General features: G+C 28.3%; 2 protein-coding genes across 2 annotated transcripts in view; one reads left to right on the top strand and one right to left on the bottom strand.

Moving 5' to 3' along the window:
• Positions 1 to 2,154: 2,154 nt before the first annotated feature.
• On the top strand, positions 2,155 to 19,506 carry Phum_PHUM370500 (receptor protein tyrosine phosphatase, putative; the record flags this gene model as incomplete). The annotated part of the gene is made up of 17 exons (XM_002428167.1): positions 2,155 to 2,476; positions 12,025 to 12,140; positions 12,692 to 12,779; positions 12,912 to 12,988; positions 15,322 to 15,456; positions 15,542 to 15,679; positions 15,764 to 15,924; positions 15,999 to 16,134; positions 16,236 to 16,385; positions 16,488 to 16,587; positions 16,666 to 16,742; positions 16,827 to 16,958; positions 17,059 to 17,187; positions 17,772 to 17,959; positions 18,058 to 18,193; positions 18,271 to 18,347; positions 18,396 to 19,506. The coding sequence occupies 17 exons, from the start codon at positions 2,155 to 2,157 to the stop codon at positions 19,504 to 19,506; spliced, it is 3,273 nt and encodes a 1,090-aa protein (XP_002428212.1).
• A 1,791-nt stretch (positions 19,507 to 21,297) lies between these two features.
• Phum_PHUM370290 (uncharacterized protein) overlaps positions 21,298 to 25,582 on the bottom strand; it is a gene marked incomplete at both ends in the record, with an annotated part of 7,509 nt that continues 3,224 nt past the window's right edge. Inside the window, 9 exons of the mRNA XM_002428166.1 lie at positions 21,298 to 21,459; positions 21,561 to 21,834; positions 21,911 to 22,107; positions 22,198 to 22,353; positions 22,449 to 22,639; positions 22,713 to 22,896; positions 23,000 to 23,229; positions 23,506 to 23,814; positions 24,672 to 24,837. Coding sequence (XP_002428211.1) covers positions 21,298 to 21,459; positions 21,561 to 21,834; positions 21,911 to 22,107; positions 22,198 to 22,353; positions 22,449 to 22,639; positions 22,713 to 22,896; positions 23,000 to 23,229; positions 23,506 to 23,814; positions 24,672 to 24,837 — 1,869 coding nt within the window. The remainder of the gene's footprint in view (positions 21,460 to 21,560; positions 21,835 to 21,910; positions 22,108 to 22,197; positions 22,354 to 22,448; positions 22,640 to 22,712; positions 22,897 to 22,999; positions 23,230 to 23,505; positions 23,815 to 24,671; positions 24,838 to 25,582) is intronic.

The raw sequence follows: 25,582 nt of genomic DNA, 5'->3' as shown, positions 1-25,582 counted from the left end.
AGGAGAGAGAGAGAGAGAGAGAAAATGGCGGATAAAAACGAATAAAAAATTATTTATTATTTATTTTAAATAGGAATGAAGTTTTGGGAGGGTGAGGTGGTAGGAAGGAAGGTGAGAGGGGGGAGGGGAAAAAGGGAAAAATTTCGAAATTGAATTTTGTACGAGGACAAAAATCTTTGAAATTTGAAATTGAAAACGAAATTTTTTTTCTAAAGTTTTTACACGAAAGAATGAAAATTATTATTACTCATAAAATTCTCTCTCTCTCTCTCTCTCTCTCTCTCTCTCTCACAAAAAAGGATTTCGTTTCGCACGATTTTTTAATTTGTATAATTAACGTTTTGAAAATTAAAAAAAAATTTTTTTGATTAATCTGTCGTTTACACGACGACATTATTATTAATATTAATATTATTATTATTATTATTATTATTATTATTATTATTATTATTATTATTATTATTATTATTATTATTATTTTTAAACGTACTCGACAAAATTCAATCCGCAAAAAAAAAAAAAAATTTTAATTATCATATACGATGATGATGTCGCGTGGTATGGAACAACAACGGATTTATTTGTATCGAAAAATTATTTTTAATCGAACGATTATCGATTAATTCGATTAATCGATTAATTAATCGCGAATTTATTAATATAAACAACTAATTATTATTAAAAGGGTGTACAAATTTATTTATTTATTTCGAAACGACAAAATTATTATTTTATTTTTTAAAAAGTGATGGGTGGAAGTGGAGGAGGAGGAGGAGAAGAGAGAAGGGAATGGAGGAGGGAGGGGAGAGGAGAGGGGAATAAATGTTTAATGTGAGGTCGTTAAAGTTCAAGAAAAAAAATAAAAATCAATACTATGGTGTCAAAATCGTTTTTTTCTAAAAAAAAAAAGATTGCATTAGGTGAAATTAAAACCCGAAAGGTAATCGGAGTAACCTTTTTTCCTTTCGATATTTTTTGTTGTTATCATGAAAAAAAGAAAGATAATGATAATAAAAAAAAAAGAGATGATAATATATATTAGAAAAAAATTTTTTTTTGTTTTGTTTTAACGTGATATTGTATACGGTAAAGGAATTTTTTTTTCTATGTGGAAAAATACAAAAGGTTTAATAATTTCGACTATGTAGAAATAAATAATTTATAAATTATGGTTTAAATTTTGTATAGAAAAAAAAAAAATTGACAAAATTTTCTTTTTCCCCCCCCGCCCCTCTCCCCACGCTTTTTATTTATTACCCGTCAGTTAACAAGTTTTAAAATCAAATTTAACGTTTTTCCTCATTCATCCTCTCTCTCTCTGTTTTTTCGTATTTGAAATTTTTTTCGAAAAAAAAAAAACAATTTTATCGTTCGATATATTTTTTTTTTTTCTCTATATATACACACACGATAAAATTACTTATCGTTAACATTTGATGCGTGGAAATGTGTTGCTTCGAATGATTTCTTGTATTTTTCTTTTTTTTTTTTTTCTTGATAAATAAAAAATGAAATCTCACGTTTTTCTATTCGGATTTTTTGTAGTTAAAAATAACGGGAAAAAAAAGGAATTTATATAATATTTGCGTGTTACGCAAAAGAATCGTATATACGAGCAAGCGAATGCGTGAAGGGGTCGGTTTGGGGGGGTCAGGGAGGTCGGGAGGATTTTCAATAAAATTTATGAAGTCTTTCCAAAATTTCTATTTAAAATTAGCTCTTTAAATTCAATTAAAAGTTTTTGTAAAATAAAATAAATTTTTTTTTTATTTGTTTTTGTTTTTTCAAAGCGAATAATTATTGTTTTTTTTTGCGTTTGTTCAAAAAATAAAAAAAAATCTTTGGCAAAAATCTTTCTTTATTTTATATACAAAAGCTTTTTTTTTTTTTTTTACGAAAAATAATTTCAACCTGTTTTTTTTTTCAGGTACACGTATAAAAAAAAAGGGAGAAAAATGGATTCGAAAATGAAATGAAAGAAACCATTAAAAATCTTTTTTTTTTTTTTTTTTAATCGAAAAGAAATCGTAAAATGACACGGACAGTAAAAGAAAATTTTAATGATTTACTACTAATACTACTACTACTACGGGATTTATCGAGTTGAAAAGAAATTTTTTTTTTTTGTCGTATAGCAGAAGAAAATTTTAGAAAATGAGCGGAAATATAAAAATGAAATTTTTAAATCAGTTAAGTTCGAGTGATAGTAACGAAAACGCTTTGTCGGTCGGTGGAAGTACTCATAGCGATATAAATCGGGCACCGACAACAATTTCGGGTATGTCAAATAAAACGGATACGAGCGTTGCAAGTCACACTTCCGGTAGGCACAGGAAACATAGGTCTAGATCCACGACAAGATGCGAAGATAAACCGAGAAAGAAAAAACATCACATGGGAAGCGGAAGCACTTCCTTAGTATCTATTCCAAACGCTATAAAGCTTTCCATGTTAAACACGGGATTGATTTCGTTCGGTGAGTTTATATTATTTGCCTTGTTTTGTCATTTATACGCACGCACACGCACGCATGCACGCACAGGAAGCGAAATTAAGTTAAACAGTTTTACCGCGATTATCGTTTCCGTTTTAAATTCCGCGAGGGAAATGATGATAATATCGAAAGAGTGTGAAATAGGTATTAAATCTATTTAAATATTTTCATTCGTTATTTTGTCAAAAGGTTGGCAACCCTTGTTAATAAAACAAACTACGTTTGTTGGTAAACGTGTTGATTTTTTTTTTTTTTTAATTCGATGAAGAATTTCGTTGGAAAATATTTTTAACAAAAAAATAAAAAATGGCGGTTTCGCATTGACGTTGGTTTTTTAAACTTATCAAATCGTGAATGACGGTTATAAAAATTTAAAAAACAAAAGAAACCGTTACCAATCATACTCAAATCGGTTAATCAAAAAAAAAAAAAAAAGAACGAAAATCATTCGCGAACGTTGTTTTTAAATTTAAATTTAAAAAAAAAATTAAAATGCCGCCATTTTTTTTTTTTTTAAACTCAATATTTTATGTTATCGATAAAGTTTTCTTTTTTGCAAGGACGTTTATTCGAATTTGACTTACCGAAATGAAAAATTTTTTTATGTGAAAAAAACATATTAATAATAATAATAATAATTAACGGACATTTTCCCTCGCGAAAAGAATTTTTCTCTTTAAATTTTTCAAGTAAAATTTTTTTTTCCTCCATTATTTCAAGTAGTACGTCAGACATTGAATTTTTTTTTTTTTTAAAAAAAAAAAGAAAATTATTTTTAATTGGGGGGAGGGGGGCAGGAGGAAAGGGAAAAAAGGAGGGAAAAAGAAAATTATTATTTGAATTTCGGTAGTAAAAAAAAAAAAAAGAAAAAAATAATGCTTGACTAATAATAAGTTGTGACTTGAATTTTTTTTTTGGCAATGAAAGCATTTAAAAAAAAAAAAATTTTTTTTTATTTTAAATGGTTTCTGGTAAAATGCCAGTAAAACGAAATTCACTGTTTTTTTTTTTTTTTTTTAAAATTCCGATTATCCGTTAATTTTGAATAACCCTGGGACCAGGTCAATGGAACAAGGTCTTTCTTAAATGCAAACCCCCATTATATTTCGAACTTTTATATATTTTTATCAATTTTTTTTTTTTTTTTAAATTATAATCCGCCATTTTAAAGTGCATAAAGATGTGAAGAAAAAATAATAATAATAATAATAATAATAATAATAATAATAATAATAATAATAATAAATTTCGAATTTCAAAAAAAAAAAAAAAAAAAACGTGGAAAAGTATTTAATCGTGGAATTAGCGGTTATACGATTATTTTATTTTTATTTTTATTTTCTTTACATAATTAAGGCCGTTACAAACCTTTTTATTTATTTTTGTTTTGCGAAACATAAATCTTTCTAGTTCCACGTTTCTTTTCTTTTTTTTTTTTTACTTTTCTCTGTTTTTCGGTTTCAAATAACGAAGCGATAGAAAAAAAAATGCGAATTCGGCGACAAACCGAATTTTTTTATTTATTTTTCTTTCTTTTTCGCGTGAAATGCAATTCAAAGCGTCGTAACCATTTTGATTTTTTTTTCCTTTTTTTTTCTGCTGTCGTAACGTGAATAAAAAACAAACAAAGAAACAAACGAACAAACAAACACTTTTTGAAAGAATTCGTTTGTTTAAAAATTTTTAAACATTTTCATATATTTTTTTTTAAAAATATAATTTTTCTCTAATTGGTACGTAAGTAAGATGTAATCGATTAAACAACAACAATTAGTTACGAAAACAAATTGTTTTGTTTGTTTGTTTTATCATTATTATTATTATTTGTTTCACGGCAAATTATTCGTAAAACAAAACAATAAAGGAAAATTCAAATGATTTTTCCACAAAACACGGGTAAATATTTAGTAATTTCCGTTTGTTTTGAAACTTCGATTTCCGGTATTTAATTAAAAATAATTTTTATGAGGAAAACCGGAGGAACCGCTGGGAAGTATGGGGGTGGGGTGGGGTGGGGGGATGCGTGGGTGGGTGCGTGTTCACGAAGCGTGCGCGTAAGTAAATAAATCTGTTTTGTTTCAATTGATGTCGATGAAAAAAAAGAAAAAAATTTGGAAAATTTTTTATTATTAATTTTGTGAAACGACGTTTGTTTGGTTTCTGATTTGACTTTTCTTACTTAATTTTTACGAATTTTCTTCCGTTTTTATGAAAAAATTTAGTCTTTGTTTAGAAAGTCTTCTGCTAGTTGTAAAGAATTTTTTTTTTTTTTTTTTTAATCATTTGATTTTTTCGGTTTTGTGATTTCAAATCGAATGATCGATGACGTCAAGAAAGAAAATTCAAAGATGAGTAAAAGATGAATGAATGAGAGAAAGAGAGAGAGAGAGAGGAAATGGAAAAATTAAATTTATACAGAGTGACTTTCCCTTTTATGAGAAAATTAAAATTTTGTAAAAGTTCGATTTTGAACGTGGGATTGGACAAAAGAAATGAAGGTTTGCGTCTTAAACGAGCGCAAAACAATGTTGTTCGAACGTGTACATAATTTTTTTTTTTTTTTTTTAAATAAATGAAATTTATTGTTTTCATTCTATCGGAATGAGCAAATAAAGTAGTCGAAAATGATGATGATGATGATGATGATAATTATCGAGGATGAAATTTAATGAAAGAAAATGGAAAAAATAAAGTCGGAAAATAAATGAGAAAAAAAACTCTCGAACGTGGTTCGAGATTTGAAATGGGAAATAATTTAAAAGGTTTTCCCTCCATTTTTTTTTTTTTTAATTCATTTTATTGTTTTGAAAAGATTCAAATTTTGGCGGGAAAAATTTTTTTACTTGAATATGAATAAAAAGAAATTTTATTTTTTTCGTCTTTCACTCGTGAAAACTACTTATTCTTTACTTTTTGTAAATATTAACTTTTAAATTTCTTTAATTATTATTATTATTATTATTATTATTATTTTTGCTCATTATTATTATTTTCAATTTAAATTGGTTTTAAACGCATTCGTTTAAATTACGTCACTTAAAAAATTTTCCTTTTAAAGTAAATATTTTTCTTTTTCCTTTGGTTTTTGTCGTGAAAAAAAAAAAAATTGAATAAAAGGAAATAGAAGAAAATACTTGAAAAGAAAATTTTTTTTTTTATTATTAAAATGAACGGTGGCAAAGATTCATTTTAAAATTGGTGTGGAAGGAGACAAAGAGAGAGAAACAAAGAGAGAGAGAGAGAGAGAGAGAGGGAGATACTCTTTAGTTTCGTTTAATTTTAATTTTATTTCCTTTTAAACGATTCAATTTTTCTTTTTTTTTTTTTTTTTTTTAAAAAATTTACTGTGACGACAAACGGCGAACGGAAACGACGACGTTCGTAACGTTAATTTTCTCGTTAAAATTTTTTAATTTTTTTTTTTTTAATTTCTTATGTCAACTTTAAACGAGAAAATTTTAATTTTTTTAAAACGAAAAATAAAAAAAAGAGTAAATATGAGGGAAGCAAATTATTATCATTATTATTATTTTTTTCGTCGTAAAATAAACCTGGGGGACTCGTTTACAATACTTTTTATTCAATAATTTGAATTTTTCAATCAATAATCGATCGATTTTCTCGTAATTATAAATTTTCAAAAAAAAATTTGATATACCGAAACGTTTAGAAAAAAAAAAAAAAGAAAATTCTCCTTCGAGAAAAAGAAAATTCATAGGAAAGTCTAGGATAAAAAAAAAAAAAAAGGGAAAATTAGGTGAAGGATTTTGGCTCGAATTCCCCCCGTTATGTCATTCATTTCAATTATGGCTCCACATTAAAAAGAAAATTTTATTTTATTTTTTTTCTATTTCATCGAATCGTTTTTTATTTTAATACGCTAAATCATCAATAAAAAAAAAAAAAAAAATTAAGAAAGTAAAATATAACGGGGAGCGTTGAAGTGTGAAAAATGGGGAGGGGGCAATAAACAGAATTCCCCCTTCCTCCTCCCAAAAAACAAAAAAAAAAAAATTTTCAAAATAAATCATCATCAAAGATCGGCAAATTAAAACTTATTCCGATGATTTTAATTTTTTTTGGAAATTTGACAACGTTGTAAAATAGTTTTTGCAACGCTGTAATTATTGAGTAAATACACATCAAAGAATCATAAAACATAATAATGCATTTACGAAATTGAGCGGACAAAGGAGGGGACAAAAAGGAGCAAAAAAAAAGGCAAACGATTTTTTTTTTTTGATGGTGAGTTTTTAAATAAAGACAAAGAAGAGAGTTCAAATGTGAAAATGTTCAATGAATGGAAAATGAATGAGGGGTGGGGGGGATGAGAGGAAAATGATGTGATAAAAAAAGAAAATTTAAAACGAACTGGAATATTCTAATAATAATGATGATGATGATGATGATGATAAAAATGTTCAGTCAAAAATTTTTTTCCACGTGAATTTTGTTTACAAAAATAAGTCTGGTGTGTGGAAAAATACTCGGAAAATTACAAAATGGTACCACTACTACCACTCTCTTGTTTGTTGTTGTTGAAATCAAGGTATGGGAAAACAAAGATTAAGATGAAAGGATGCTGTTAGAATGAAAGTAATGGACCACAAAATAAATGTATCGAAAATTCTATTCGATTCGAATCCGGAGAGAAAGATTCTTTATCCCGATAGAAAAAAAAATTTTTTATAAAGGTTAAAAAAACGATAATAATAATAATAATAATAATATTGATAAAAATAAATAAAATGATAATAATAATAATAATAATGAGGAGAAAAAAAAAAAATGGCGAGCGATGACGAATCCGTCGCGATTCTGTAAATTTTTTTTTTTTTTTTTTTTTTGGAGTTCGATCGAAAGAGGAGTCGGTAGGGAGGGAGGGAGGAGAGAGAGGGGAAGCTGGGAGGGGGGATGAGGAGAAAGGGGGGGTAAGTGAATTTTTTTTTTGTTTTTTTATTGTTTCAAAAATTGTATATATAATTAAAAGGCTGGCGTAAATATAAACTTTTTTTTTTGAAGAAATTTATTCAATTGTAGAATTTTGGCGCCTCACCAATGAAAAAAAAAATAAAAAATGTTAAATTTTTTTGTTTTGGTTGTTGTTGTTCTGGTTGTTGATTTGCTCTACGAAGGTTTGTTTTCAGGTTTTGAAACTTTTCTGAATTTTGTTAAAAAAATAAAAAATGTGTGAGCACGAAGCGTTCGTTCGTTCGTTCGTTCGTTTGCAAATTTTAAAAAATTTTTATTCTCGTGAAAACTCACGAAATCGACTCCGGTTTTATTATTATTATTATTATTATTATTATTATTATTATTATCATCATCATCATTATTATTATATTTGAATACGAACCTTTTTTTTAAGTAAATTTCGATTATGTGAAATCGAACTCGATCGATTTTACATCGATGGGAAAATCTAAGGGGGTTAAAATTTCTAATGGACCGTGTTTTTTTTGTTCCTCCCTCCCCCTCTCTCACTCTCTCTCTTCTCCCTCTCTGGAGTTTTTTGTTCGATAATTTAAAAAAAAAAAAAATTCTGGAATTATCCAGGAGCAATAAAAAAAAAAAAGGAAAAGGAAAATTTTTAAATTTAATTTTTGTAATTTGTTTTTTTTGTTTTTTTTTTTTAAATAATAAATTTTTTACGGAAGTAAAAAGTTTTTTTTTTTTTTTTTTTTTTTTTTAAATTGTTTTGATCGTTAGAAAATTTATTGAATCGATTGCTGGGGAGAGAAAGAGAGAGAGAGAGAGAGAGAGAGAGAGAGAGAGAGAGAGTTGGAAAAAGTCGTTGGAAAATTTTTTATTTTTCCTCATTTTTTTTATTTTTAAATTTGATGACGTCATTGCTGCAGAATCGATAGAATTATAAAAATTAAGTAAATTTTTTATTTACTAAAAAAAAAAAAAAATTTTTTTTCCCGATCCGTTTCCGGTTCGTTTTGGAATCGCGAGTAAAGGCGAAAATTTATTTTAATTATTTCCGTTTCCGTTATGATTAATTTTTTTTTTACAACATGAAAGACGTTAATAATTCTATTAAAATGAAGAATTTATTAAAACATTTTAAATTTAAAAGGTTCAATTATTAGCTTATGGGGTTAATTATTTTTTAAAAATTTATTGATGGGCTCGATGAACGATAGCAAAATTTCATAGAGATTACGTAATTAGAATTTTCGAGAATAAGAGACGTAAGAAAAAATAAAAAAATTTACTGAATTCATTCATTGACTGTTTTTTTTTTTTTTTTTCAATATGAGTCACCCTGTAGATAATTTAGTTGTAAAACTTTGATATTCTTGGCCAAAATCCAATCCAGTTCGTCTGGCTCCAGGCTGCAAAAAAAAAAAAAAAAAAAAAAAAGTTTTTTTTGTTTTCGAAAAGAAAAATGAAATAAAGAAAAAAAAACTAAAAAGAAAAAAAGAAAAAAAAAAAAAAGATCACGAGGTTGTATAAGAGGAAGTTATAAAAAGGGCGGGAGAGTCGAGAGGAGAGTGAATAAGTTAAACCCAGATAAAAATTGGATTTCCTTTTACCCCCTCCATCCCTCCCTCCCTCCCTCTCTCCCACTCTTCCACCCACTCACCTTCATCCCCCTCACTTTATTTTACCTTCCTATTATTTTTTTACTCCTTTTCTCTCTCTTTCTCTTTCTCATTTTCTCCAGCAGAAAAGAATTGATTTAAAAAAAAAATAAAAAAAAAAGAAGGGGAGGGGGAAAAGAAAAGAAAAAATTTTCGCGATGCGAAATAATGATAATAATAATAATGAAAAGTTTTTGGCAAACTTTTTTCACTACCCTGGAAAAAATAAATTATATATATATATATTTTTTTTTAAAAAGTCAGTACCGAAATAATGGGGGAGTTTTTTTTCTTAAAAAAAAAAAAAAGTGGCAGAAGAAAATTTTTAGAAACGGGAAATGAATTTTTTTTTTTTTCGTTAAAAAAATAAAATTTCATTCATTAAAAAATTTTCTTTTGAAATTGACGATCACGATCGCAAATTCGCGTACGATTTTATGACGTCACAATTTTCCGTTACAAACTCCGAAAATTGCCTCAATCATAACAAAAAAAAATTTTTTTACGATATGATTCGAATAATTGGAAAATTATTATTATTATTATTATTATTTATTTTATTTATTTATTTATTTATTTGTTTTTATTACTTTTTTTTTCTAAAAGTTTTCATCCGTTAAACATTAATTAAATTTTTTCGTTTCGTTTCATTTTATTTTTTCTCGTTTTGTTTTGTTTTGCCTGCAGTAGCAGTAATAATAATAATAATAATAATGAGAGAAAAAATGTTGTTATTGCTGTTCTTAGTATTATTATTATTATTAATTTTTTTTTTTTTGACTTTTCGACGGTCGTTTTTATTATTATTATTATTATTATTATTTAACGGTTTTTCAATTTGAATTCATTTGAAATCGTTCGGTCGAAGGGGAAATTTTTTTTTTTTCGTTTCTCCCTTTCCTCCCCCCCTTTTGTAAATATTGTCGATTACAAATGTTTTCGGTTTGTTGTTCGGTGAGAAATTACGCAGCGAAAAAACGAAGAGTTTTTGGTATAAGGGAAAAAACAAAAAGAGAGAGAGATAAAAAGAGAAAGAGAGAGAGAAAGAGAAAGAAAGAGAGAGGGAGAGAGAGAAAGAGGAAGAGAGAGAGAAAGAGAGAAAGAGAAAGAGAAAGAGAAAGAGAGAGAGAAAGAGAGAGAGAGAGAGAAAGAGAAAGAGAAAGAGAGAGAGAGAGAAAGAGAGAGAGAGAAATAAAAAAAGAATTTTTTTAAAAACAAGATTTAATTTTTTGAATTATATCCAAGTACACAACCGCCGACGAAACCAACAACGTACGTGAGAGAGATAAAAAAGGGAGAGAAAGAGAAAGAGAGAGAGAAAAGGGAGAAAAGGGAGAAATGAAAAAGACAAAAAAAAAAAAAATTAGACGATAGACGAGAGCAAAGCTTAAAGATAGATTCTATTAACTGAATTACATTTATTCACCCGTAGCTAAATTAAAAAGAAAATTGGCAAACATTTTCTTTTTTCTTTTGCAAATGGTGGCGTATCGTCAGTTTCAAAATATAATACAACGGGGAGGGAGGGAGGGGGTAGGGGGAAATTACGATTTATTTTTTTTTAAATTAAAAATTTTTTTTTTTTTTTGAAATCGAACATATCGCAGTTAATTATTTTCGTCTGCTTGATTTATTTAAAAAAAAAAGAAAAAAGTTATTTTATTCAAGAAGGAAAAGTGAAAAAAAAAAAAAAAAAAAATTGACCCTCGTTGGCGTGTCAACAAATTTTCTTTTTAAAAAAAAATTATTTTTCGAATTGGATTTACAATTGCAAACCTGAAAATTTTAAATTATAAATTTGGTAGCTCTGATTTAAAAAAAAAAAATACATTAAACGTCATTTGATGAAAACCTGGATATGATTTTTCAATTAATCCTTTTTGTTAATTTTGAATTTTTCCCTTTTCGAAAGTGATAAGAAAGGTTTTAACTGAAAAAGTTTTTTTCTTATCAATGTTATCACCAATTGTGATAACGATGGAGTCGTTCATTGGTTATCATAAAAAAAAAAGGGAATCGCAAAAAAAAAAAAAATTTTATATTTTTTTGTCTTCTTCCAACAAAGTTTTTTTTTTTTTGTGCTCTTATTTTATTTTATTTTCTTTTTATTTTTATTTTTATACCGGGGGGGGGGGAGGTAAGGGGAGGAGAGGGGAACCTAAAACAAACTTTTTATTATTATTATTATTATTATTTTTTTTTTTTTTGAGGTTTTTGTTGTCGTTGTTGCCGTTGTAAAATAAACTTTTTTTTTTTTTTAGGTGAAAGTTTCGAGAATTATGTACATAACTCAAAAATCAGAGTTTTCATTAAAATTTCAACTGAATTTTTTGTTTGTTTGTTTGTTTGTCTGTCTTTCGTTTTTTAAACAAAAAATGAAAAACAAAAAAGATGACGATATTTTTTTATTTATTTAAAACAAATAAAAAATTTTCTTTTATTTTTTAGTCAATCGATAATCTGTCCTTTTTTTCTCACTTGTAAGTGACAAAAACATTTAAAATCCTTTTTTATTTATTTCTATCTCTCTCTCTCTCTTTCTCTTTCTCTTTCTCTCTCTTATTGTAAAACGAATTAAAATAAACAAAAGAATGAAGTTTTTGAAAAAAAAGAGAGAGAAGAAAATTTGGAGAGTGTAAAATTGAAAAACGGTTTTCGGTATCCTTTGATTAAATGGGATAAATCTTATAGGAAAATTTTGAAAGTTTTTTTTTTTTTAGGGAAACGAAAAACAACGTTTTGTAGAATTAAAACAAAAGTAGAAAAAAAAGACATTAATTTATACGACAAACAAACAAACAAACAAACATTATAATTATCCAGGCAATTAAAAAAAAAAAAAATTTTTTTTTTTTGTTTTTTAATTTAGCGAAAACCCATTCAAACAAATGCGGTTTATTATTATTATTATTAACAAATTTTTTTGTTTTTGTTTTTCAGCTAGCAGAAATGGCGTCATATCTACTATACCCATAACACCAACACCGTTAAAAAATTTTCCAAAGCTTTGCGAGCAAAGACGAAAGTTTTCAGTTTTATATAAAGTGGAATTCCAGGTGAGAAAAGAGAGATGCTTCATTTTTATTTATATTGTTTATTTTTTTATTTTTTATTTTTTGTAAAATGAAAAGCTCACAAAAAAATGGTACGGAAGGGGAAGGGTTGAAAAAAGGTAAATTTAAAGAAAGGGGGGAGGAGGTACGAAAGAATAAAAAGAAAAAATGAGGAAAACTACGTGTCGTGAAAACATATAATGGAGTCGCGCGTGAAAATTCGCCATTTGCGAGAATGAAAAAAAAAATCCTTTAAGAATTTTTCCTTTTTTTTATTTTATTTTTATTCCCCCTCCCCCCCCGATTTTTTTCTCTTTCTTTTCTTTTTTTGTTATTTAAAAAGGAAAATTAATTTTTTTTTAAAACGGGGGACAAAGTAAAAAAAAAAACGCCTTCAAAGAGGTTGACTGCTGGGGTTATAAATAAACGATCGAGACAGAATTTAATTAGGCCCCGAAAACTTTTGTTTTTATTTTTATTATTATTATTATTATTATTATTATTATTATTATTATTATTATTATTATTATTATTATTATTATTGTGTTTTTTAGACGGCGGTTAAGGTCGAAACTCATTCTTGCAGGCATGCCACAAAGCCAGCCAATAAAGAAAAAAATCAAAATCCAAAGTGCATTCCTTGTAAGTTTTTCTATTTATTTATTTATTTATTTATGTATCTCTATTTTATTTTATTTTTTCGTATCGATTTCTAATAAATAATTGATTATCGATTACAATTATTGATTGGTCGTTAAAAATTTTTTTTGACAGATGATTACAACAGAGTAGTTCTCGCTACCGATGGAGATATACCAGATTCAGATTATATAAATGCTTCCTATGTAGATGTAAGTATTCGAATTATATATTTCTCTATGGAGAGAGAGATAGAGAGAAAGAGAGATAGAGAGAAAGAGAGATAGAGAGAAAGAGAGATAGAGAGGAGAGATAGAGAGAGAGAGAGAAAACCGCCCTCATAAAGTCTCTTTTTCAAACGAGATAATAATATGTAAAACAAACGAGATTTTTTTTTATTATTATCAGCGGTTATATAAATTATTATTATTATTGCCACGATATAAAAATGTTTATATATATTCGGATACAAAAAATCGTAGAGGAAAAAAAAAAGAGAGAGAGAGAGAGAGGGGAGAAGTCGTCGACTTTGTCGGCGGGATTGAATATCGATTTGATTTTATTTCGTACATGCGTTGTAGAAACAACAACTCGTTGTAGAAAATTTTTTTTTTCTGTTATTAAGAGTCAAATTCATCCTTGAGCTTCATTTTAAAAGTGTGTAGTAAACGTCACACTCGTGACGTATGCACTACAAGGTATAAACAATATGAAATTCTAGAAAATTCGATTCGATTCCTCCCATTTTGATTTGCTTCGTAAACGTCACGATATTAAATAATAATATAAATTTGATGAGATCGTTAGTGAGATTTAAATATAATCCGTTCGAAAAAAAAAAGAATAAGAGTGATTTAAAACCGTGGCTCCCCACTCTCTCTCTCTCTCTCTCTCTCTCTCTCTCGTATTGAATTTACTTATGTAGCATGAAATGTGAGTGTGTGTGTGTGTGTGAGTGAGTGCCTGGAAAAATTTTCGCATCATTTTTAAAATAAAAAAAACAATTATCGGATTTTTTCCGTCGTATAAATTATCCACCGATAATGATAATAATAATAATAATAATTTTTTTTAATAAAAACCGATTAAAAAATCGATAGAAGGAGATTTTAAAAAAAAATAATATATTTATTATACGCGAGCGTGAGAAAAAAAAAATTAATTTAATATTTCAATTATAAAATATATTTATCGAGTGACTGACGAAGAATTGGGGGGCGGGAGGAGAGGGGAGGGAAGAAAAAACGATCATAGATTGGGGGGGGGAAAAACCACAGATATTCAATTTTCCGACACTTTTACAATCAACAAGTGGGCAGGCGTAGGAATGTTGTGTAACGTGTAAGGTTTTTTCTTTTTTTTTCTATATTATTAATTTCGTTTTTAAAATTTACAACCTTTTTTTTCATTTTTTTTTTTTTTAATTTCTTTTTCTTCTTTCTTTCTTTTCTTCCTACCTTCCTCCATTTTTTTTTTTTCTCCCCCTTCGAAAGATAAATTTAGATTAATCGCGAACGAATTAATAATTTCTTCTTCAACAAGTTGATTAAATGAAAAAAAAAAGGTTTAATTACTCTATGATCTGACTTAAAATGACGACGACGGAAACGACGTGACGTGTGACGTCATGGTGGGTGACGTTAGAAACGTTTTATTTAAAAAAAAATAAAATAAAATAAATAAATTAAATAAATTTAATTTTACGGTGATGTAGTTTAATATATATATAGCGTCGCGTTTTTAAATGTAAAAACAAATTTGTTTTATTTATTATTATTATCATTATTATTATTATTAATTTCAAGGTTTGTGTTTAAACTTTTGTGTAAACGTTAAAAGTGAAATATTTACTATTTATTTTGTCCTTTTTTTTTTTTTTACTTTATGCGCATTTGAACAATATAAACACACACACACACACACGTTTTCATTTTCCAACGAATAAATAATTTAAAAAGGAAAACTAAGTGACGTCATTATTATTTTATTTTCAAATTGGCGACAAACGTATATTTTTTTTATTTGCGACAATCGTATATTTTTATTTGCGACAATTTTTTTTTTTTTTTGTTTGCAAGAAAGACATCGAATTACGTAATATTATTTCTAACGTTTAAACAATTAATAATAATAATAATAATAATAATAATGTAGAATATTTCGGAGAGAGAGAAAAAAAGAAGAGAAATTAATCGTTTGTCGCCGGATTGAAAAAATTTAAATAAACTTTTACGTTGTTGAAAAGTTAAACATGTCGTGACGATATAAAATTAAATTTTCACTCATTAATTGTAATTTTGCGGAAAGGAAATTCTAATGATAATGATGATAATTTTAATATTTTACACGTTTTCGTGACCGTCAGAAATTTACGATCGTAACCAATAAAAAAAAAATGTCACGAAATTGCATTAATTTTTTTTTTTTTCACTAAATAAATTTTTGATTTAATTGAATAAATTTGTAATAAATCACGCGAAAAGATGATTCAAATTTTTGGAAAACTCTGATAAAAATTAAAAATTAAACGATTTTTTTTTTTCAGAGTTTACTCAAACCGAATGCCTACATTGTAACTCAAGGGCCAACGGAAAATACAGTACAACAATTTTGGAAAATGGTGTGGCAAGAAAAAGCATCTTGCATTGTCATGTTAACAAAAACTTTTGATTTTATTAAGGTGATCATTATTATTATTAAATTTTTAAAATGAAATCCAACGTTGTCAAAATTGTTTTTTCCTTTCTTTCTTTCCTCCCTACAAGGTCATGTGCGTACAATATTGGCCGGCAGCAAAGGACAAAAGCGAATTGTATGGAGATATTGAAGTTAAAATCGTACACGAAGAAGAATTGGCAAATTTTCACATAAGAACAATCAAATTATCAAAATATGCCGATTCGGTAATTATTAATTTTTTTTTTACATTAATTTGTTACAAAAAGGTCGAAAAGGTTTCGTAATTAATAAATTTTATATAATTAAAGGCTGTCGTGGAAGAGCGTACACTCTTACAATTTCACTATACCGAATGGCACAGTCACACTTGTCCTTTTTCAAATGCATTATTAGAATTCCGTAGACGTATACGTGCTGTGATTGGTTCAAGAGCAAATCCCACGGGAGGACCTGTAATAGTACATTGCAAGTAAGTTCTCTCTTTTTAATTTTAACGGAATCACGATTGTCAAATCTTCAACTTTTTCCGTTTGTTTATCCTAGCGATGGAGGAGGAAGATCGGGTGTGTACCTGTCAATAGATGCCAATCTCGAACTTGCTGATGAAGAAGACTGCTTCAACGTATTCGGTTATTTGAAAAAACTTAGACAGTCAAGAAAAGGCCTTATCGAAAATGTGGTAAAAAAAAAAAAAACTCAAACATTTATTATTATTATTATTATTATTATTGGGAAAAGTCTTTGCTTAATTTTAATTTGGTTTCCGGTTTTTTTTCTCAGGACCAATATAAATTTGTTTACGATACTTTAGAAGAATTTGTAGTTTGTGGAGTGTCCTGGTTTCCGGTAAAAGATTTGTCAAATAGATTAAAACAAAAATCAATGAAAAATCCCACGACTAAATTTAACGAATATCAAAGAGAATTCCAGGTATTGAACCTTAAACCCATCGTGAAAATTCCCCCCCTTCCTCCCCCCACCCCGTCGTTTTTTTTTTGTCCATCAGATTTAATAAAATTTGTTTTTATTCAGCAAATTTGTAAACAAACTCCAAGATTTACAATCGGTGATTGTGCGGGGGGACACAGAGGAGACAATCATGAAAAAAATCGTGATGTTTTAATGGTTCCTCGTGAGTTTTCCATTTCCTTTTTTTTTTTTTTTTGAAATGTATTCACGCTACTCAAATTTATGATTTTTTAATTTTCAGCCGATAATTTTCGACCGTACCTTACTTCCTTTCAGGGCAATAGTTACACGGATTACATCAATGCCGTTTTTGTCGATGTGAGTCCTCTCATTCCATGTTAAAATTTGTTTAATTTTTAATAAATTAGTAAGTCTTCATTTTTTTTTGGTTTTTAAATTAAGGGTTACACGAAGCCGAGAGAGTACATAGTCACGGAATGGCCATTGAAACACACGTGCGGTGAATTTTGGTCTTTGGTTTACGATTACGAATGTTCAGCGGTTGTCGTTTTATGCGTCCCCCCGAAAAATTCAGTGAGTTTTTTTTTTATTTAAATCGTCCAAATAATTTTCAATCGATCGATCGATCGATTGATTGATTGATTGATTTATATTTATAATTTTTCACTTACAGCAAACATACCCTTCGTTTTGGCCGGAAGGTAGACATTCTAAAAAATATGGACCCGTTTTCACAATAGATCACATTTCACACAATCATTACACGAATATAAAAACTTGGATATTTAGAATAAATAAAAAGGTAAAAATGTGAACGAAACAAATTTTTATTTATTTATTTATTTATTAAATTGCACAGCTCGGATGAGCATGTTTAACAAAATTGTTTTGCGCAAATATGTGCTTGTCCGTAAAATAAAAAAAGTGATTTATTAAAAAAAAAATGTGATATTTTAAATCCTCTATGACTCTCTCTGTCTCTCTCTCTGTCTCTCTTTTTCTATATAATTTTCAAAATGATTTTATTTAAAATGGAAAATTATGAGAAAATTTGTTGTTTGTTGTGTCTGAATCACTTTGCAAAAATCGCTTTTAAATGTTTTTGCTTTGCTTTTAATATCAAACTAATATTTAGCTTGTCATTTTGCATGGATTGTTTTTTGACAATAACAGCACAGTAATCAGCTTCACAGGGGCACTATTGTACCTTGCGGGGAGGAACACAGGCAGGTGAGTTAAAGGAAAAAGCAATTTGTGTTTTTAGCATATTAACCCATGCTGCATTTATCGTTGTGATTGCACATTGCATAATTATTAAATTTGATTTCATTTCATTTGGTTTTTTTCGCAACGGTAAATATTATTATTATCGTGAAATGTTTTCAGATTGTTTCGTTAACGGAACTCATGGCGGGAGTTAAAGCTCCGGCTAAAACCGTTCAATTATTTCAACTCATGTGTTGGCCGATGGGACATAAAGTTCCGACATCGACAAATTCATTGGTAGAATTAATGAACATGGTGGAAAGATGGCGGCAAAGAACTGATTACGGTCCTGTGGCAGTCGTATCTCCGTAAGCAAACGACGTACATACGAATCTGATTTTTCTGTAATGAAAAAAATTTTACATTTTAAAAAGAAAATTTTTTTTTTTTTTTTTTTTTCCCGTAGCGACGGAAGGAGTAGGTGCGGAGTTTATTGTGCAGCCAACGCATGCATCGAACAGGTTATCCAACATGGTGAAGTTGATGTTTTTCAGGCTGTTAAAACCGTCCGGAGGCACAGGCCTCAACTAATTGAAAATATGGTGATGAAACGATGGGCAAACAAATGATTTTTAGGTACGAATGGATCAGAGTATATTATTATTATTTTTGTTTACAGACAGAATACAAATACTGTTACGACGTGGTTTTGCATTATGTCTTACATTATTTAGACAAAGACATGAAGGAAAAAAAGTGAGAAAGCGAGCTAACGGAGAACATTTGGTACGTCGAAGCTGGTAGAGGTACCAAAGTTCAATTATCACCCGACGAACACGAACAAACGGGAACGGAAGGAATACAAAATCACATAAAGGAAATATCCAATCATCCGGGATCGTATTCGCATAAGAGCGAAATGAGAAGATCACTTTACCAAAAGAAATTCCTTTCAAGGTCATCACTTTACTTGCCTAAATCCGTGGACCAAAATTTTGTCGCATTAACCGATTTTACCAGGCAAGCCAACTGTAATTGTTTCGAGAAAAAATTTCAAGTGCACGAATTTAGTGCAGCGGATTTTTCCGAATCCGAACATTCGTTGAAAGACGTCGAGGGTGGTTCGAGAACGTTCGACGATAGACGAACGGTCGAAGGTGGGAGTCGATTGTGTCGTAATTATTCGGATGAAAGTCATGAAAAAATTTACGGGGCCGTTCTCAATCGTATGGATGTACCCAACAGGAAAAGGGAGGAACCCGGAAAAAAAAATTATTTCGAAGAAGAAAGAGAATCGTGGGGAGAAAGCAGGAACAGCGTTTGGTCAGTTAAATTCGAAAGAGACGATGATGATGATGATTCTTCGATAATTGAAATGTCCGAATTCATGTCGTCGACATCTTCTCCTTTCATGAACGAATCGAAAAAATTATTCCTTTCCGACGTCGTACCCGACACAGTTGAAAATTCACCAAAATGTTCTCCCGGTCGATATTTAGACAATCACACGATAAGAATAAACTCAGGAATAAGGAAAAGAGATAGATTTAGAAGGAGTAAAAGAGTCACCGTTTGTTTGGATGATGAACCCGATGACCCTTTACCACCACTTTCGGAGGGTTGCAAAAAAGTCACGCTATCGAAATTGCAGTCATGTTCATTTGGGGAGTCGTCGATGGGGGATGCCTACGATTTTTCACAATTGGAAAACATTGTTGCATCGTTCGAATCGGACGTGTGCGAAGTGTCAAGACCCGATTACGAAGCTTTTTGCAAAGCCGTGACTTTTTCAAATAGAACGTTTCAAGAACAAACGAAAAGGGAAAAGAAAGATGGCGGAGAAGAAGAAGGGGAAGCGGGTAACGATGAAGATGGTAAGGAATCAGGTCAAAAGGTGCAGTGCAGGGTGCTGTAGCCACGACAGCATTAATTTAAATAAATAATCAATCAATCGGTAAGATGGAAGAAGAGATGATTGGATGACTTTTAAGACTGGTCAGAATTTTAAAGTTTTTTTTTCTTTTTTTTTTTTTATAATAATACCTGACGTGCTTTGTCATCCATAATAATAATAATAATTTGTAAAAAAAATTTGTAAATTAAAAAAAAAAAATGGAAAAGTGCAGTGCACACACGATTTATATGTATGTACCCACGTAAATAATATATAAATAACATAGAGTAAATAAACAATAGATTTTGATATTAAAAAAAAAATTAACCGTTATAGGCGATTATTATTGTGATACGAAATAATTTAATAATAATAATAATAATTAAAAAATTGAGCTTTAAAAAGATAAATTAATAAAAAGCCAAAATTAAAAAAACCATCCGTTAATAAATAAAATAAATAAATAAATAAAGTCTGCTGCTTCAAAATTCTCAATTATAAGATTTGTTTTTATAATAAAAATGGCGTAGATTTTTTTTAAACAAATGAAAAACATAATAATAATAATAAAATTTGGTAACGAATTATAAATATTAAACAATTTAAATTTGAAAGTAATAATAATAATAATGAATAATTGAATTTTTTTTTTTTTAATAAGAGAAATAAAATTTTTTCTTTTCTTTTCATTTTTAAATTTTGGCGCCAAAATAAATTCAATTTAAAAAAATCATCGTGTACAAAATTTATATATATATTTATTTATTTATAATTAATTAAATGTATTTCGCGTGAATGCGATTATTAAAAAAATGAAAGTTATTAATGTTGATTTTATACGCCATTTTACAATTTGAATAATAATAATAATAATAAATAGTGCGAATAGCTGGTCTAATCGTATTTAATCATTAAAAAAAACGTATTATTGTTGTTTATTTTAAATGCCGATAAATAATTTTGTTGTACTAATATTATATATATACATAAATATATACATTATAACTTATTTTTATTTAATTTATGTCTTATTTATTTTATTATCATATTAATAAATAAATCCTTTTTATTAATCAATAATGAAAACCTCTTACGAAGGTTTAAACAATAAAAAAAACCTAAGATGATAAATTTAAAAAAAAACAATTTATTATTATTATTATTATTATTAATATTATAATTATCACGATTTATTATAAATAATATAAATGAAAAATCACATAATAATACTAATAATTTGAAATATTTATTAATTTTTTTTAAAAATTACTTGTACTACACGCTATTGAAAAATAAAGCTTTCTCATATAATAATATTAATAATAATAATAATAATAATAATAATAAAACTTAACAAAAAAAAAATATGTATAATGTATATTATATACAAAAAATTTTTATACTCGGTTAATATAATAATTGTCATGAAATATTCTTTTAATTATTTTCCAACGGGTAACTTTTTAAATTTTCCTACTTATATTTTATGTACTAAAATTTTTTAAAAAGGATTTTTCATATAAATAATAATGATAATAATAATAATAAAGCTAACGACTTTTTTTTTTTTATTAATTTGTTATTTAATTTAACTGTTTATGTAATTTTTTATGTCTTTTTTTTTCGGACCTTTTATTTATTTATTTAATTTATTTGTTTTGCAATGGAATGATAACATTTTAAAGTGTAAGAAAAAGAAAAAATATAAATAAATGGTTTCACAAAAAAATTATAAAGTATAAGAAAAATTTTTTTTGCGCTTTTCCTGAATTCACCTAAATATATATATAAAAAAAAAAAAATTTTTAATGATCATAACACGAATGATTTATACGTGGCTGTCCATGATGTGACGGTGGACCATGATGGAAATTGAGCTAACATTTTTGAAAATGACGAATGAGTTTTACCCGGACCGTGTAATATGTGTCCATTTAAAGCAACGTCCATTAGTGTTTTATTGTACGAAGAAACCTGAGAAATATAAAAAAAAAATTAAAATTAATTTTCCTTAATAAACTTGACAATTTTTCTTTTCGAAAATAAAAAAGAAAAACCTTAAAATCTAACGAAACTATCCACGGCTCGGCATTTTCCGAACTCGCATAATAAACAAAATAAGTTTCCCGATCGTTCCACGTGGGTCCTTTGACGGGTTCCACGTCATTAAGGGACCATTTTAAAAATTTGACATTTTTCTTAGGAGATATAACGAGTCCCATGTGATCCGGTCCTGTTATTTCCAACGTTATCCTTTCGACGTTTTCCCTTATCACGGCCCTGGATAAAACTTTCAAATTCGTTGATTTGACTATTTTATGCGGATGACTCGGAATCCAATGAGTTTTCCTGCCGTCAAAATTTTTGTATTAAAAATAAAAATCATCCGACGAGTGAAAATCATTTTTTATACAAATTCCCTCACCTAATAAAACTAAGAACGGGCATCAAATAAGGCAAACCGCAATAAAGGTATTTATCACAATCCTTATCGAGGGAAATTCCCCGAGACACTTCAGGTACGTAAGGCGACACAGAATACGGACTGTTGTAATCGTGATCCACGATCCAATACCCGTATTGTAAATCGATTTGTTCACCTTTTGCATCGTAAAAACTCCTCTCGGTGAACTAAATAAACAAAAAATCATAAAATAATTTCCACAATAAATTACATTATTTAAAAAGATAATAATAATGATGATTTCTTACCACCACCATAAACCTTTGAGGTCTCGGAGTTTCCGGATTTCCAGAATATGGAAATCCGAGAGGAGTGAACAAAAGTAAAACTAAAGAACTTGTAAAAACGACGAAAACGTACGTAAAAGTCTTTTTAGGATTATCTACGACCACAACAATGGCGGACTGAAAAACAAAAATAAAAAAAAAATTTTGATTTTTCTCGTCGTAAGCCATCGCGTCCGGTCGGCAAGAAAAACGAAAGGAAAAAAGGTTCTTACAATGTAAGCCACAAGCATTCCAAACGTAATATTAGAAAACAAAGCGATGACTATTTCGGAATTAAGGCTGGTACCTGACCGGCCCATGATGGGTATAAAAAGTGATAAACACCCGATTTGCATGCTTGAATGTTGAATGACGGGTAACGACACGCTTAGGAGTAAGTACGAAATCCATTTCCAATCAGGTCCTGCGACAAAATAAAAAAATGACCGTCGTTTCCATTTTTCGGGGCTGGGGGGAAGGGGGGGGAAATTACGAACCTCTTTCCAGAGGGGACGCAATTAATCTGTGGATTAAAATACCCAAACAAGGACCGATTACCCACATCCAAGCGATGTAACCGGATCTCACACGTAATATAATTGTAATTGATAAAACCATTGTCCATAAAAATTGATAAACATCAAAATACATTTGAAAAATAACCATTTTGGATTTTATCACCTGAAAGTATACAGTTATAATAATAATAATAAATTCGTCCTTTGTCGTACGGACGACAAAGCGGGGGGGGGGGAAGTGGAAAAGGAAAATTCTCACAACTCACGCGAGTAAAATTTTTCGATAAATAATATTGAACGGCAGTGAAAGCGGAAATAGATGGCATTATGTAAAGGAATAAAATCCAAATGGGACGATTGTACCAACTCATGGATTTTCCAACGAACGAAACGAAACATGAAATTAAAAAAGCCGTTAGAAAACTAATCAGACTTGCCAACATGACAATTCCCAATGTTTTTCCCAAGTACTTTAAATACGTTTGGATTTTTATGCCTGAAAACAAAAAAACAATAAACAATAAACAATTTTTTTTTTAAAAAATATTATCGTGAAATCGATATCGTGTGCAACCATTAGAAAAAAAAAAAAAAAAGGAAAACCAATTTCATTTTTTTTTCTTCTTTTCAATTCGACGAAGAAACAAAATAATAATAATATTAACAAAAGAGAAAAAGAAAAAAAGTGAAAACAAAACACGCGACGACGATATTAAATTTATAATTTATTTATAATGTATATTTTTAACAAAAAAAAAAAAAAAACAGGTACCTTTTCTTTTTCTGACGTCATTAACGCTTACGCATAAAAGGAAAAATGATAGGAAAACTGTACAAATATTAATTATCGTTCCGACATCTTCCGACCATCTCACCAAATATAAACCCAGTACATCGAAATAAATCATGTTTCCATCTCTGTTTTCATGTGCATTTTTCATTTCTTCTGCTTCGGACAAACCTTTTATCAATTCTAGTATGTTTTCACCCGTTCTTTGCAATGCTCCCAAAGGTATTTGTTCGACGTTATCAAATTTTGTATGATAAACGTAACCGTTTGTGGACCAAGCAAAATCCAAACCTGTCAAAAATTAATTATAATTTAATGTGACAATCATCATCATCATCATCATCATCATAGTTATTAATTATCGATTTAAAACCCCACGAAAAAATTTTTTAAAACAACCGGAAGTTATCGTAATCAAACGTTTTTTGTTCGAATGGGGAAATTTATATCTTGAAAAAAAAACAAAATGGCGGTTAAATGATGTTAACTCCGTGAATTAAAATTTTTATTTATTTATTTATTTATTTTTTTTTCTTTTCTGCTTGTTTTCGAAGAATTGGTACTAATGACAAAACAAAGGTAGCCATTGTTAAAGGTATCGATTAGAGAGAGAGAGAAAGAAAACTTTTTAATTAACAAAACAAAAATTCTTTTGTTTTTCCTTTAAAGTCGAGGGCCGAAAATAATTGATTGGGGGGGCGGGCATCGAAACAAAAAAAAAAAAAAAGTCATTCGAAAAAATTTTTCCCTTGTTTTCTTTCATTTTGTGAAAAAGGTTTACTATTATTATTATTATTATTATTATTATTATAACGACAACGAAATCGTGAAAGAAAAATAATTGATAAAACTGTTTAAAAATTAATAAAACCGTGTTAAAACCAAATCAATTTTTTATTTTCATTTCCCCTCCCTCTCTCTTCCCTCCCCGCCGAAACAAAACAAAACAAAAAAAACCCCTTTGACTTGAATTATTTATTTGAATTTTTCCCTTCCCTTCTCTTTCCCCTCCCTTATTTTTCCTTTCTCTCTATCCCCTTTCCACCCCTCTACGATCTTGTTAAAGTATCCCTTTAAACTAAATTTTTTACCTATCGCCACTGAGGGATTATTAACGATAATAATAATTATTTTCCTTAAATATTAACGGGGGGGGGGGGGGAGGGAGGAAACAAAGAAATTTGAAATTTTCCCGGAAACGTTTCCAAAATCTCTAAAAACTTTGAAATCTGTATCGCCTGGAATGACGCCACTTTCGAAAACTTCTTGAGCCAAAGATGAAGCAAAAGGATACAAAATACTTTTCGCATAAACCTGAAAAAAAAACGACAAATAATACCTGAAATAAATTTTCGATTTAATAACGTTACATGACAACTTAAAATAACACGACCCCCTTTCCCCCTCTCCGAAAAATTGAAGGCGACGACCTTTTATTAACAAAACCATAAACAAAAAAAAAAAAAAAAAAAAAAAAAAACCAATTTAAAAAATCCCTCGATGATAATAATAATAACAACTTATCGATAAGGTTTAAGGAATCATCGCGAGTAATAAATAAAAAAAAAATGCATTAATAAAAAGTTATTAGTAATAATAATAATAATAATAATTTTAAATTTAACGACGTGTAAATTAAAAATTATTATTATAAATGACGTAACGAAAATATATATATTTAAAAAAAAAAATTTATATTCGAAAACTAATTAATGTAAAAGAAAAGAAAAGCTAATTAATTAATTAATTTTTTATGTTTCCTTTTACCCAATAGTAGTAGTAATAATAATAATAATAATAATAATAATAATAATAATAATAATAGCTTGTTTTTCTTTTATTTACGACCTGCAATTAAAATTAAATTTGAATAATAATGACAATCACAAAACATTCATGTTTATGTTTATGTTTTTATCTCTTTCTAAATGTATTATTGAATTTGTGACCGAAAAAAAAAAATTAAAAACAAACGAGGAAAACAAACAATTATTTCCGGTTTGTTGTTGTTTGTTTCTCTCTCTCTCTCTCTCTCTCTCTCTCTCTCTCTCTCTCACTT

This window comes from Pediculus humanus, genomic scaffold (assembly GCF_000006295.1).
Source record: "Pediculus humanus corporis 1103172107803 genomic scaffold, whole genome shotgun sequence".
Classification (NCBI taxonomy): Eukaryota; Metazoa; Arthropoda; class Insecta; order Psocodea; family Pediculidae; genus Pediculus; species Pediculus humanus.
Note: the sequence above shows the minus strand (reverse complement) of the source record. Positions and strands in the feature narration are given on the sequence as shown.